This window comes from Symphalangus syndactylus, chromosome 14 (genome assembly GCF_028878055.3).
Source record: "Symphalangus syndactylus isolate Jambi chromosome 14, NHGRI_mSymSyn1-v2.1_pri, whole genome shotgun sequence".
In the NCBI taxonomy this organism is placed as follows: domain Eukaryota; kingdom Metazoa; phylum Chordata; class Mammalia; order Primates; family Hylobatidae; genus Symphalangus; species Symphalangus syndactylus.
The window spans coordinates 101,270,735-101,286,754 of record NC_072436.2 but is presented as its reverse complement, the minus strand read 5'-3'; the positions used below and the strand labels follow the sequence as shown (position 1 = coordinate 101,286,754).

The 16,020-nt window shown below is 36.8% G+C and overlaps 1 protein-coding gene across 5 annotated transcripts in view; it reads right to left on the bottom strand.

Moving 5' to 3' along the window:
• The window catches only part of THUMPD2 (THUMP domain containing 2), a 50,825-nt gene extending 35,140 nt beyond the window's left edge, over window positions 1-15,685 (bottom strand). Inside the window, exons 1-5 of one of the 5 annotated variants that reach the window (XR_008650704.2) lie at window positions 15,502-15,656; window positions 6,993-7,128; window positions 5,199-5,608; window positions 3,917-3,994; window positions 1,580-1,632 (exon numbers count right to left, since the gene is read on the bottom strand). Coding sequence is in view for 4 of the 5 variants with exons in the window: in XM_055241294.2 (XP_055097269.1) it covers window positions 1,580-1,632; window positions 3,917-3,994; window positions 5,199-5,608; window positions 6,993-7,128; window positions 15,502-15,627 (803 nt within the window). In the remaining variant the exon portion in view is untranslated. Of the gene's footprint in view, window positions 1-1,579; window positions 1,633-3,916; window positions 3,995-4,388; window positions 4,515-5,198; window positions 5,609-6,992; window positions 7,129-15,501 lie in introns of those variants that run through there. The other 4 variants (XM_055241294.2, XM_063618126.1, XM_055241295.2 and 1 more) reach the window with 4 other exon arrangements.
• Between the last annotated feature and the right edge of the window lie 335 nt (window positions 15,686-16,020).

The following is a 16,020-nucleotide window of genomic DNA, read 5'->3' as shown; positions in this document are numbered from 1 at the left end:
TATACAGTTAATGCTTCATGGGGCTAGTGATATCCAAATTTTTTTTTCTTTAAAGAAAGTAAAACTCAAATATGAACAATGTCTTTAGGAACTTAGGACAAATTTTTATGTGATCCTCTAACTTCATGGCTGCTCTCTACTTTGTTTCATCATTTCGGACTTTCTTCTGTTGTTAGGGTCACCAGGTTGCAGTTTCTGTTATCCACTGTCACTTCTCTTGTCCAGTGCTATCTGTTGTGCAAGTCTTCATGTCTCCCTTTTCGTGTCCCAGTAAATTGTTCTTTTTAGCCAACACTCATCACTGAGACTGCTTCCTTCCTACACTGAAGTAGTCAAACTGACTAAACACAGAGCATCTATCGTAACCTCATTTTCAACCAGTGCTCATTCAGGGTCTGAGTCATAATTTTTCAGATACATATCTTTTATTTGTAAACTTCAAGGTACATTATCAATTATTATTTGAAATGCCATGGCATGACGTCTTGAATGTTTCTAGCAAGCATTAAAATAATTTTAAATAATCAAATACCTTTTAAAAAACATTAATATAAAGTTATATTAGTTAAATAGAGCACAAAATTTAGCATTTTTATATATAATAATTTAAAAATGAGTTATTTTATTTGGTGGTAAGAATCTAATTAATACCACAATCAGCACTGCTAGGGGTGAGATACTCTTCCTAAATTTTTTTGTTTTTTTGAGACGGAGTCTCACTCTGTCACCCACGCTGGAGTGCAGTGGCATGATTTTGGCTCACGGCCACCTCCGCCTCCTGGGTTCAAGTGATTCTTCTGCCTCAGCCTCCTGAGTAGCTGGGATTACAGGCACCTGCCACCACACCCAGCTAATTTTTGTATTTTCAGTAGAAACGGGACTTCACCATGTTGGTAAGGCTGGTCTTGAACTTCCGACCTCGTGATCTGCCCGCCTCAGTCTCCCAAAGTGCTGGGATTACAGGCGTGAGCCACCGCGCCCGGTCCCTAAGTAAATTTTTTAGATACTTAGGCTCACTTCTTAGGGGTCAAAGTATTAAAAAAAAATTAACTACTTTATAAATTTTAAAAAATATACATTTTATATTTTGTTTGTTTTGCTAGTGTTTCCTACTTTCGTGTTGGTGATCATCAATAATTATACTTAATATAATTGCTGAAATATGTCCATCTTTTAGCTTTCTCCACCCTGTCTTTAAAATTGTCACAGAATTTAAAAAAACCGTATAGGCAAAATTGTTCAAATTAAAGGCACTGGAGTAGGGCAGCCTAGAAGCCTTTTAGGTATAGGTATAGAGCTGTGAAAACCATTTAATAATAGAACTAGATATAATTTTCAGTATTAATCATGTAATCAGTAGATTACCATGACCAAATATTTCCCAGCTCTAACTGGTCAGTTCAAATCATATCCACTAAGTTCCATGAAAATACTTTATTGTCTTAAGCAAAGAATTCAAATGCTTTGCCTTTAGCCTTCTCTGTTATATCAATGCTTCGTTCATGCTGTAAATAAAAAACATAAGTTCTTAATTTAACAATCTGTCTTATGGGACAAACCTGAAGCTTAGAATATCTACCTGAACACAGGAATCCCCACCACAGAGTAAATGTCATTTAGATGTATAAAGACCTGAAATAACAAACACAGAAGTTAGAACGGAACAAGAAACTTCATTACCAAAGTACTGACAATTTGAAATTTCCATTTTAAACTTACATGATCTACGTTTTAAAAAGAAACTCCTAGGCCGGGCGCGGTGGCTCACGCTTGTAATCCCAGCACTTTGGGAGGCCGAGGCGGGCGGATCACGAGGTCAGGAGATCGAGACCACGGTGAAACCCCGTCTCTACTAAAAACACAAAAAATTAGCCAGGCGTGGTGGCGGGCGCCTATAGTCCCAGCTACTCGGAGAGGCCGAGGCAGGAGAATGGCGTGAACCCGGGAGGCGGAGCTTGCAGTGAGCAGAGATTGCGCCACTGCACTCCAGCCTGGGCGACAGGGCGAGACTCCGTCTCAAAAAAAAAAAAAAAAAAGAAACTCCAAGGCCTTATTCATCATATCTAGAAAAATGTTCTATAATCTTTTTTTTTCTTAAGCAGAAGGAAACTAAATTTTATGTACATTTCATAGAAAAATTCTGAGGCCAATTTATTATATAGGAGAGTCATGTTACAAAGAACTCAAAACCAACTTTCTTCCTAGAGATTCGCGGAATTATCATAACTGGACCCCACTTTTCAGTATTGTGCGTTAGAGAAGATTTTCTAAATACAACCTAATTTTAACCTCAAATAGGATGTGAGGCCACACAGGACTATCAGAGGCTGCAAATACTTTCAGGGTAACAGAAAACTTTGTTTAGGCCAAATATACGGCAGCAAGGGTGCTCTTTTCTCTACAGATAAGTTTCTTTCTTTATTTTCTTTCTTCTGTTAGGCCATGAAGAGTATTTAAGTGCCCCACATTATAATTACTAGCCAACATAAATTTTTAAAGCTAGAATCTTACTTTTGTAGCCTGATAAGGTTTACAGAAGATTTTAAATGCTGTTTTGAACCTCAAGAATATATGGTCCCTGATATTCTCATCCCAAGATAACTTTAAATATTAGCAGCTTAATCAGAATTATTCCAATATTGATCAATTTCATCAAGAAAAGACTTACCTGGAGTGATTCCATTTGGTCAATCTAATTACCTGATTAACTGATACATCACAGCTAAACTTCCCAATTTTATATATTATGCATTTTAGCAAAACTATTTATTAGAATTATTTTCTATTGACAATTTATTCTAAAGATATGACATTTACATATTAAATGTTATTAAGAATAGCCTCTCCCACTACAAATGTTTTCCTATCAATTTTGCAGAAGGAAATTTGAGATTTGATTCTTCTGTCAATTTTTTAGTCACAAATTTTACTCCATGTGATTTTTGTGTTGCCAATTATGTGTTAATTATTTCTATCCATAATAGCTATTATTAATTGCATTAAATGGCTGATAGGAATTGAATTTGCTATATTTATTTATGAGATAATCTATGAGAAAAACAATTCTGAGACAATGAGATGGATTCAGGGAGATTGGGACGAGAAAGCCAGAGAGGAGATGATTAAGAATTGGAAAGGGGCAGATAAGAGAAAGATGCTCGTATGTCAAAACATTCTTGGGATCAAAATATTTAGTATGACAAACAACAAAAAAATATATACCAGGTATTATTTTTTTAAAGTGACAAATGTCAGACAAGAGCAAATCTAAAAATAAAACACACAATGTTCTGATTTATTTGACCAGTTATTACTCCATTTAAACCTACATAACAATAAATAAATTTATGAATTAATGAATCATGAAAATGACTGGTTATATGTCAACTTTATAAGATGGCTTTCAAGAAATAGCAAAGAATATTTTTTGTTTCCCCATACAAATACTTGTTTGTTCCAATTAAAAATACTGTAACCTTATTAAATTCATTTTGGAAAATAAAAACATAATCCCATACCCATAACAAAGCCACTATTAACATACTATTGAATTTTGTGTAGGACTTTTGTTGTTTTAACATCAGCTAAAATTTTTAAAATCATAGATTGTGTGTATTATAGAGACTATAGAGAACATCGCTGTAACCGCATAATAAATGTTTTTTTCTTCAACTGTGACCAGCAACTCCATTCCAAAAAATCTTTTTTTGGAGTTTGGATAAGACATTTTCTCAGTGAAAACTGCTAGCAAAACTATCTGTACTATTCCACTGCTAAAGATAAACTGGACTGCTGGATCCCTGTAGATACACTTTTTACAACTGTAAAATAAAACGGAAAAGTATGATAACAATACAGGACACTCTCTTTAAAGAATTAGGTTACAAGTATATAAAATAAAACAAATACTCATTACCTCTAATTTTGGATTCCTCAAGTCTGCTTTCCATCCAAAGTGTTTCATAATAGCAATTCCAATTACTTTTCCTACCTCCTGGAAAAGCAGCAAGTTAAAGAAAAGAATACTAAAAATGAAAATTTTAAGGTTAAATGTAAGCAAAACTAACAGCCTATAAGAAAATCAAGTCAGGCTATCTGATGGTAATTTAGAGTTCTGATATTGAAATTTTACATGAAAGCATTTTCTATTCAAGGCAGTAAGGCTGTATTTTACCTGCCCTAGCCCCCAATACACCCCACGGCATTAATGTCTACTCATGCATAATCTATATTCTTGTAATTTTAGGCATATGAAATAACTAGATTATGACCTGATAAATATGATCATTCTGGGTTTCAGGAAACAGATGCAAGCTGAAAGATTAACTGTGTCAGCTACTATAAGCCTATGTGTTTAAAAATTATCAGATTAGTATCATTAGACTCACCCTTTAGGGTCTGACTGATTTTAAGGTTGATAAAGTATTCAGACCAATGGCCTTTAACATCACTGAACTTTGTAAGGGCCAACTGATGAGGTCTGGTGATGGCAACAGTTTGTGGTGTTCGCTCTTCTCTACATTGCTGAGACCTCACGTGCATTTGCAGTCTAGGTCCTGGTGACAATCCCATGTACAGGACCTGTGCAGAGTAGCCACTGAATAAGCACAAAGCTGAACTGAAGAGAAACCCCAAAAGCTGAGGACTATGGTATCAGGATTTCCAAATACAAAGCACATCTGTAGATTTAAGGAAATTTTTAGGCAGAACGTATAAGAAAGTCATTACTTAGAATGGCATACCATTCCTCTTAAACATCTGAGGGAAAATTAAAAGGAAAATGTAGTTTTAAAGATATTTAATTCCATAAGAACTAATTGTCTGGGCCTAGTTATTTGTTCTGTGAGAGGTTTGCATCTCATTTTAAATCTAAAGAATAATTAATTCTTTAAAAAAATGGGACCCCCCAGGCCAGGCGCAGTGGCTCCCGCCTGTAATCCCAGCACTTTGGGAGGCTGAGGTGGGTGGATCACTTGAGGTCAGGAGTTCCAGACAGCCTGACCAATATGGTGAAACTCTGTCTCTACTAAAAATACAAAAATTAGCTGGGTGTGGTGGCGCACACCTGTGATCTCAGCTACTCAGGAGGCTGAGGCAAGAGAATCACCTGAAACTGGAAGGTGGAGGTTGCAGTGAGCCAGATTGTGCCACTGCATTCCAGCCTGGGCGACAGGCTCCACTTTAGGACGCAAGCATACCTGTGCAGTGAAGGCCTTTCCAATAGTTCCACTGCAGCGACAAGATACTCTGAAAGTCAAGTCATTCTGATTATGAGTATCAATTGCTTTCTCTATGTCATTCTGAAATTCTTCTTCTTGAAAGTTTTCACTTTTAGTGGTAAAACCTCTTTGCTCCAGAGTTTCTTCTTTTATTTGTTTTTCCAGCTGGCAGTCCCTATTCTCTTCTATCTTTTGCATTTGTTCTATTTTTAATTTCTTTGCAATGATTTCATTTTCTCCCACTTTTCTTTTTAGTTGGTTATCATCTCTCTGAGAAAGTTTTTCCTTTTTTGCATCAAGTTCAAGAAGATTTTTCCAAATTGAAATGGCATTCAACCAACTTCCTGGATCTTCATTTATAAGTCTTTGCATTTCATTAAATATTTTTCCTAAATAAGAAAAATCGTGTTGATCCTATATTGAAGCTTTAAAGACCATCTATTACAGTCATCACCCCCAAACTCCATTACCTTTATTTCTTTGAATTAAGTTCTATTAAATTGCTACATGAATAACTTCACTTTCATTTGGAGTTCATATTCCATTTCCCATAAGAATATTGTGCAGAATAAAGTTCATTCTTATATTGTATATATAGCATCCATATTGTGTTAAAATTCCTATAGAATTACCATATAATACCCTAGAAAGATTATTTGTGCTATGGTAATATATGTTATCTCTTCAATATATACATAGACCTAGAGTGTTTATCAATCTTTGAAATAATGGTGATCCTCCCTATAAAAATTAACTTTTTATAAGAAAAGAATAAACTGAAAAACTCAGCTCAGAAACAGAGGAGCTGAATCTTGGGCCTGCTACATTTTAGCCCACACTGTTAATAAGTATATTATAATACGTTTCCATAAAGTAACTCACAACCCATTCATAGCTTAGCACACTGCCAGTATGCTCAGCAAAGTTTAATCTCTTCTTGATGAACCACGGTCATCAAGATGATCAAAATTACTGTATTTCCTTAAAGACGAATGTGTGTAGAGTACTAGGAGGAATTATATTGACCCCACAGTATAATACTTTGGGATTTGCTTTAAAACAATTTTCTCTGCTTGGTCTTGATTTCTTGCCATTTGCGTCTTTCTTAAAATAGTTTATTATAGGCTATAAATATGTGATCTCTTATGTAATTCAAGTTGAAGTTTACGGCAGCGTTTAATCCTGCAGTGTCTGACCATGTTTTGCTGCTTTTATCAAGATCCATATGTTGTTTTAGCAGCATATTTATAAAATTTAGAGAGTGGACAAGAAATCTCTTATGCCCCCTTTACCTCTAATGCTTGGTAAGTGGGCATAAGTTTATCGAAAACATTTAAGGTCCTAGAAATAGAAATTTTTACTATGCAGTATTTTTCCAATTATATCACACAGTTAAAATTTACAAGGCGATGATTTTCACTGATTTACTATTAAAATAACGCATTTTGGATTATTTCATGTTTCTAAATCCAAATAAATGCAACTGACCATATATATCTCTAGAAAAGGTACCTGATCATAATTCTCAAAGAAGAAATGTGGCTTAGGACATTAAAATCTCATAAAAAAGGCAGCACGCAGATTGCAAAGAGAAGAAATATTCTACTACAATCAGGTGATAATATTCAGGAAATACAGAAAAATACATAATTAATGATCCCACACATGTCAATGAATATTAAAGCGTAAAATGGCTACACATTATCAAGCAGAAAATGTTGGAGTACAATGTATCATGTGAGTAAAAGCAACACGCATATGGATAAGCCATACCTTTACTTACAGAAGAAATAATAAGTGGAAACTGCTTTTTAATCAGCAAAAATAATCTTTCTGCAGATTTTAATTCCTTCAACATATTCAAATCAGAACAGGTGGTGAAAAAAACCTTTCCTGAAATATATTCAACCTAGAAATAGAAAAACAGCTTTTAATGTAGTCCAGTGTCAGTGTAAAAACCATATTTTTTTCCCTCTTAAGATATAGCATCTAAATTAAAAATAAAAACCATTTCTGAAGTATCTACCATTTGTCAGGCTCTGTACTAGGAACACTGAATAGGTATTTTCCTCCTTATCCTTATAACAACCCTCTAACGTAGATTCTATCACCACTAAAAGTAGACAAAAGAAAGGTATAATGTACTGGACAAATTAGGTGTCTAGCCCAAGGTGGATATTTACTGAAGACCTACCTGTAGGCTACCAGGAAGCATAAAACATATATCCTGAATAATAATAGACACACACTGACATACACATTAAAACATAAGATTTATAAGACAATAACTTGAATTAAATCCAGAAGAAAACTAAAAAGTTTTAACATTATAATGCATTGATAAGCTGTAAGTACACTAAGTAGCAATGAATATGAAAGCCAACATTACAAAGAGTCTTGGGAAAGAATCCTGTAAGATTTGAGAAGAAGGATTCTAACAAAAGAACAAGGGGCAGATGCAGAAGTGGGAGTGAAAACCTGGCTGAAGTAAACTGTAAGCAACATTTGCTTTATTATGCTGATTGATAGTGTCAGGTGGATGGATAATGTAGTTTAGGCCAGCTTGACAAATGGTTATGAAATTTTGAGTACCATGAATGGTAATGGTCAACCCTTATAGACTTTTGATGAAAACTGTGACAGCACTGAATTAGCTGGCAGAAAAAATTACTTTAGAAGAGGCATAATGGACTGAGTGTAGAATGTGATGCTAGAGGGAGAAGTAGGTTACTAAGGTAGAAATGATGAGATACTTGGCTGCAGAAACTAGATAATGAACAGAAGCAAGACATATGCATCAAACAGAAACAGGTTTTGGAGACAGGATGGATATGTGGCAAGAGAAGGAAAATGAAAAGAGCACTGACTCACAGGAAGCCTAACATGCTGTGACAAATGGTGCTCAATACCAGTGGAATCTTAACTCTCTTAGGGTCAACCCAACCTTCTTAAGTCCAGGATGGATGTGGGCTTTCTTGGAGTTCTCTTTTTAGCAGTGGCCAACAGTTGAATAACATGGTTCTAAATAATCTCCTAGAACGCAGACACCAGGGAATGTGGGGTTTCCTGTGTGTTAAGGCAGCTACCATCCATGGGTACTTGAACTCCAAGGGTTTTTGCTTGTTTTGGATCTGCCAAGATCTAATTAAGCTCTTGGAATGGTAATTTCTGGGGTTGCTACTCCAGGCTGATGAAAGAGAATCTCTCCTGAGGAAATGCTAGATTGGCACCAATTAAAACTCGAACAGCTTACAGCAATGCAGTTGACCAAAACAGATGGAGGAACAATGACATTATGGGAGGAAGCAGGGAATGAAAAGAATGTTTAGGAATCAATATATAAGGGGATAGTGAAGTAACCAAAACCAGAACTTCTGGTTTCTAGAATTTACTTCTTTCTTATTACATAGGTGACATTTTCCCAAAACTAAAGTATATACTTCAAAATGCTTAGAAACTTGAAAACAAAGTTTCAAAAAGTAAATTATCAAAAATTCAGATTTTGTTACCCGACATAAGAATATAGTTGATACTAAAGCCATCATAGAACAATTTAACAGATGAAATACTTGGCTAAGATTCTGGGGGAACCGAACTAAATATTTTATTGAAAATGTATGGTTTTAAGTTTCAAATTCTGTAAACAAGTAAAATGATGCAAACATCTAGACCAGTGACTTTAACCTAAGTAGCCAGTGAGCTAGGTATTTATAGTTACTTATTTGTACAAAGATCTTCTTTTCTTATTCAAACATCAAGGGAAGCGTTTTATCCGATGAGCTTTCTCTAACACACACATATACATATATATATTATATATATATTTAAAAAAATATATATAATATATATATTTAAAAATATATATATAATGAATATATTTAAAAATATATATATTATATATTATATATATATATTTAAAAATATATATATTATATATATATTTAAATATATATAATATATATATATTTATTATATATATTAAATATATATAAATATATATATTTAAAAATATATATATATTTATATTTAAAAAATACATATATTTCCCCCCGGGGCAAGTGGTTTCCAAAAAGAACACGACTATTAAGTTAATTAAGAGGACCCAAAAAGTTTATTTAGAGCATCAAATCATAAGAATAGTATATGTTGGTGCAGTAAAATGCCAAATACATTCTCGAAACCCAAAACTGCAACATTATTCTAAGAATTATACATTCTCAAAACCAAAAGCAGCAACATTATTCTATGAATTATCATAAGGCCTACATTTCTTTTAGAATAAGCATGTTATCAGAAGTACAGCAGGTCCTTGAGTAACCTGTTTTGTTCAACATCGTTTCATTATGATATTGGTAAAAAAAAATACCAATTCCCAGCCAGGGCTACTGTACGGGTGAACCATGTCTGCATGGGTTTTCTCTGAGCACCCCAGTTTCCTCTGACATCCCAGAGTGTGCCTGTTAGGTAACTGGTATGTTTATGTGGTCCCAGTGCAAGTAAACGTGGGTGTGTGTGAGTGTGCCGGGCAATGGGATGGCATCCTATGCAGGGCTGGTTCCCGCCTTGTGCCCTGAGCTGCCGGGACAGGCTCTGGCCAGTGAAAACCCTGGAATAACTGAACTGGAATAGTTGGATAAATAATTATCTTGTTTTTATCAATCTTTCTTTTTTATTTTTTTTTATTTTTTATTTATTTTTTTATTTATTTTTTTTTTTGTGCTTCCTGCTCTTTTTTTTTTTTTTTTTTAATTATACTTTAGGGTTTTAGGGTACATGTGCACAATGTGCAGGTTTGTTACATATGTATCCATGTGCCATGTTGATTTCCTGCACCCATTAACTCGTCATTTAGCATTAGGTGTATCTCCTAATGCTGTCCCTCCCCCCTCCCCCCACCCCACAACAGTCCCCAGAGCGTGATGTTCCCCTTCCTGTGTCCATGAGTTCTCATTGTTCAATTCCCACCTATGAGTGAGAACATGCGGTGTTTGGTTTTTTGTCCTTGCGATAGTTTACTGAGAATGATGTTTTCCAGTTTCATCCATGTCCCTACAAAGGACACGAACTCATCATTTTTTATGGCTGCATAGTATTCCATGGTGTATATGTGCCACATTTTCTTAATCCAGTCTATTGTTGTTGGACATTTGGGTTGGTTCCAAGTCTTTGCTATTGTGAATAGTGCCGCAATAAACATACGTGTGCATGTGTCTTTATAGCAGCATGATTTATAGTCCTTTGGGTATATACCCAGTAATGGGATGGCTGGGTCAAATGGTATTTCTAGTTCTAGATCCCTGAGGAATCGCCACACTGACTTCCACAATGGTTGAACTAGTTTACAGTCCCACCAACAGTGTAAAAGTGTTCCTATTTCTCCACATCCTCTCCAGCACCTGTTGTTTCCTGATTTTTTAATGATGGCCATTCTAACTGGTGTGAGATGGTATCTTTCTTAAATGTATGTATAGCTTACATTTATTTCAATGTTTAACATTAGAAGTGTTATTTCAGCGTTTACTATTAGAAGTGTTCTAAATAACCTATTTAGAAGTTTGTGAAATTTTTGTGACCAGAAATATGCTATAGGAACTCTTGTTTATTTCAATTAGCCTATGGTAAAACTGATTTAATTATACATCCTTTTGCTTAAAGTCACAGTTTCCAGGAACCTACTGATGACATTAAATGAGGACTTACTGTAGTTTAATAGATTGTAAAACAGTTGTCACTGTGAGAATCAAATAATCCTATCTATGAATGCACTTAAACAGTTCACTCTTTGTGAAGATAGGTATTATATCTTAAAACAGTAGGAAGAATGAATTCTGGTGCTTATGACTTCAAAAACTGCTGAAGCTACTAATTCTCTTTTTCTTTAGTTTATTGCTTATAACTGTTCATATTTACAACACTCAGGGAGAAATAAGGCATTTGGAATATTTCATTCTCATGTTTCTTACCTGAAAATTTATTTATATATACAATCTGTTTTTTCTATCTAGAATTAAATCATAACCAAGTATCTAAAAACAGCTGGTTTTATGTATAACACTCCCGAAGATGAAGTAACAGCCTTTATTAATAACAGCTCTATTATCTGCTAGCATATTTAAACAGCATTTTTCCTTTCTTTTAAAATTCATGGATTCAAATTTAACACAAAGATTAAAAGTTTAAGTCTAGGCTGAATGTGGTAGCTCATGCCTATAATTCCAGTGCTTTGGGAGGTCAAAGTGGGAGGACTGCTTGAGCCCAGGAGTTTGAGACCAGCCTGGACAACACAGACCCTGTTGGTACAACAAATAAATGAGCTGGGCACAGTGGCATGTGCCTGTAGTCCAAGAGGCTACTCAGAAGGGTAAGGTGGGAGGACTGCTTGAGCTGGGGAAATCAAGGTTGCAGTGATCTGTGATCACACCACTGTTCTCTAGCCTGAGTGACAGAGCCTGATCCTGTCACAATTTTTTTTAAAAAGTTTAAATCTATGCAAAAACATATCACGATATAGGCAGGTGCCAAAGGTCTCCTAATTCTACAGATGCCATTTAGTTTCAGAATTAATTTGAAAGTGCTAAGTGATGGGTTAAGGTGTTGTTTGAGTTTGTTTTGGTTTATTTTAGAAGAAGGAATTCAAAAATATGTTTCACTTAATTTGTAAAAAGGGCATTCAGCTGGGCGCGGTGGCTCATACCTGTAATCCCAGCACTTTGAGAGGCCAAGGTGGGTGGATCACTTGAAGTCAGAAGTTTAAGACCAGCCTGGCCAATATGTTTAGCAGAAACCCTGTCTCTGCTAAAGACACAAAAATTAGCTGGACACCTGTAATCCCAGCTACTTGGGAGGCTGAGGCAGGAGAATCGCTTGAACCCGGGAGGCAGAGGTTGCAGTGAGCCAAGATTGTACCACTGCACTCCAGCCTGGGCGACAGAGTAAGACTATGTCAAAAAAAAAAAAAAAAAAAAAAGAGGCATTCAATCTAAAGGGAATGCAGAAAATCTTTAAGGCAACCTTATGCAATTATTCCATTAAATGAAAATAACCATGAAATAACTTGACTTCCTTCTTAATTCTACCCCACTACCCTCGACTGTGATGACACCATTAAAAAACAAAAATTTATGTGGCCTATTCAGGACCTGTGTTAATAGTGTTTGATATGTGAGTTTACAAAGACCAATGAATCAACTGACAGGACTCTTCTGGTGAACTGACATTAGAGATATCTCTACAACATTCAATTTTATCTTAAAATAACTGTTCCTACTACTAGTCTTACAAAAAATAGCAGTACTTAATAATACATGAAACATCATTATAAAGCTTAATTTTTCTCAATATATTAATTTCTTCAAAGTAGTCTAAGTGATATGTATTTGTAGATATGTAAATTAAATATTTAACATCATCCAGGGACTTATGAAGAAATTTGCCATACAACCACAGGGGAGAAAAAATATCAAACCTGAATCTGACCAAGTTCTAGATACAACTTACAGAATTCCAACTTACAGGAAATACAGAGGATAGAGGAACATGTTAAAGTACACCATGGAGACTCAGCATACTTTTTTTTTTTTTTTTTTTGAGATGGAGTCTTGCTCTGTCGCCTAGGCTGGAGTGCAGTGGTGCGATCTTGGCTCACTGCAACCTCCGCCTCCAGGGTTCAAGCAATTCTCATGCCTCAGCCTCCCCACACAGCCGGGACTACAGGTGTACGCCACCACACCTGGATTTTTGTATTTTTAGTAGAGACAGGGTTTCACCATGTTGTTCAGGCTGGTCTCTAACTCCTGACCTCAGGTATTCCACCCACCTCGGCCTCCCAAAGTGCTGGGATTACAGGCGTGAGCCACTATACCAGGCTGGATTCGGCATACTATTTTGTTTACTTTTGTATATTTTTGAAATTCTCCATGATAAAAAGCTAAAAAGAATACCCAGGAAATTTTCCACTGCAAGCTGGGTGTTGGAGTTATCTGAGAGGGGAGCATGTTTTCATGTTAAAATGGTAGCACCTGGGCTTATCAGTCACCCTACTAAAAGAAAACCTTTTGGGGCTGGCACCCAGAAATACTCATTTTCAACAAGCTTCCCCAGTGATTATGTTCACAAAAATTGGAAAAACACTGATTAAGATGAAGTGATTACTTTCTTAATCATTCTTGAATTAATCTGTTTTGTAAATTTACATTTTAGAATATTAATTTCCTTGATGTGATCCAAAGTTTCTAACACTCTCTTAACATTGAAAGAATGTTTTAAGTATTTCTGTACAACTCATTGTATGGGAACTAAAATTGAGCACCAACTATTTGTTAGGCACCATGCTACCTGTGCTATCTTTATTTCAGGGACTGCAGTAATCCTTTAAAGTAGCTATCATCTCTATTTTACATGCAAGAAAATTGAGGCTCAGAAATTTGAGTAATTTGCCCAAAGTTACAAATCCACTAAAGGAATATATAAGATCTGCACACAGGTCTTTTGATTCTAAAGACCATACATACTCTACCATGGTGTTACAGAAATAAACTACATCCAATGTTCCAGGGAAGATTCCCACGGTAATTTAGCCTAGTGGTAAAGCACATGGGCTTTAAAGCTAGAGAGACTCAGAGACAAGCCCCAATTTTCTCTTTTTTTGTAAAATATGGAGGTAAAAGTCTATCACATAGGAGTCTTTTGAGGATTAAATCATAACATGCACGTAACTTGTCTAACATTTTAAGTGTTTAATAAATGTTAGTTGTCATCACTGTTATTTCAGGATTGCCTTAACTTTGAGAGTTCACTTTGTAACAGAGCAACTGGGGTGGAATTTCAGAGATTATTTGTTCAGATCCCACTTCCAGACCCATCTATCTTTCAAACATACAAGAGCAGAATATGGAAATTCCCAAATCTACTGGCATTTAATTACTCTCACTGTCAAAAAGTTTTCCCTATACTTAATTGAATTTTCTTCCTGGTAATAAAGTTTTCCCCATTTCATTTTTCTTTAGAGAAGATGGAGAACAAGCAGAGAGTCTTTCCTTTTTCTAATAATCCTACATATTCAATTGAGTCAAGCTATCTCTCTCTTTCATACCAAGCACTCTAAGTTAGCATTTAAAAAAACAAGCCAGCACAGCCCTATGTCATGGTCATATAGTGGGCCTGGTTTGAACATGATTATATACTCATTCTTGATTTCCCAGCTCGGGTTTGAATCCCATCTTTGCGATTTTCTAGTTGCATGACTTGAATAAATTCTTGGACTTACCTGTGCTTCATTTTTCTCATCTGTTAAATGTAGAACACCTACCTTACAGGGCTGTTGTGAAAAGTACGCAAATAAATATAGGGTAAAGATCTAAGAACATGTGCCTGACACATATTAAATGTTCAATAAATGTCAGTAGTTATTATATATGGTTGCTTTTTAAGATTAGCTACATTCAATACTCTATTAAATTCTGTGACCCAAAACACAAGTGGCAGGTAGTCTAATAAAACTGACATAATTCTTCATGACTTCAACCTTTCACTGCAGAAAATCCTTTTGTGGGCTTCCCACACTGTAGGAGCTGCCAGGGTGGAGGGGTTAATTTCATTTAGCAAGCTCTCCTTTTCCAAGAATACATCACTCACACTGTCCCATACACCCCATCAAGATACCTTTTCTATTATACCTTCATCCCCTACTTTCAAGAAACCAGTTTCCAACGTTCTAAAACCTAAACCGATGCTTAAAACTTTGTTCATTTCACAGAAATCAACAACAGATAACTACGAGGCCTGCAAGAGTATTTTTCTGGCTGCTATTTACTGCGTGTTTAAAGTGTACGTTGCATACGCTATACCATTTAATCCTCACAACAATCCTAAGAAGTAAAATACAATCACTGTCAAGAAACTAACAAAAAGTCAGGTAACTGAACTTGGAGATTATGCTTGCATTTAAAGAGCGAAGGGTTCTAACTGACAGGCCAGATTCTAATTACAGGCACTACTTAGTACTTTAAAGAATCCAGGGAATAACTTTCCTCAACACCTCTCTTAAAAACTTGAGCCCTGAGAAGTAAGGAACTGGATTTGCTATGCAAGGAAAGAAAGGAATGGTGGCTTCTCTCGGCCAGAGCGGAAGCGCCTGCCAGTCAACCTCGGGGGGCGGCGACCGTCGCGTGGAAGAGAGAGGGGCGCCAGCGTCGCTTTCCCGCGTCCACGACTGGCCTTGGGTGGGCAACAGGGCAGGGACAGGGCCGCCCACCTCCCCAGGCGCGCAGCGAGGCCAACTCACCTGCGTAGCCGCCAGCCGCGCCCGCACCTCCCGCATCAGGAACGGTTCCAGGCCGCGACCCGCAGTGCAGAAGAATCGGATGCCAGCCTCAGGCCTGGACCCTGGCTCTCCACGCGCCTCCGACATGGCGGCTCGGGCGCGCCCCCGCGGCTTCGGGTCACGTGGCCTCGGGCGCGCGCGGCTCGCTCCCGGAGGCGGCGCGCAGGGGCGGGTGGTGCCAAAGGGGAGTGGGGGAGGGAGTGGGGGAGGGAGGGGGGAGGGAGAGCCCGGGAGGGTCGCATCAGCCTTCTGCGGCCCCTATGGGTCTTCCTGGTTGACCATCTGTCCCCTCCTTGATTAGGCACCGGAATGGGTTAGAATCACAGGTGGAAGGGTTAGAATTGATAATTCAGTCCAGTTGCTTTATTTTGTAGCTTGAGGAAATTAATGCCTAGGAAGGTCAAGAGACAGCGAGTTAGCAGCACAGCTGAGGCTGGAGCCTAGCTTTCTCCCTATCTAACAATGCCTTTTCCTCCATTC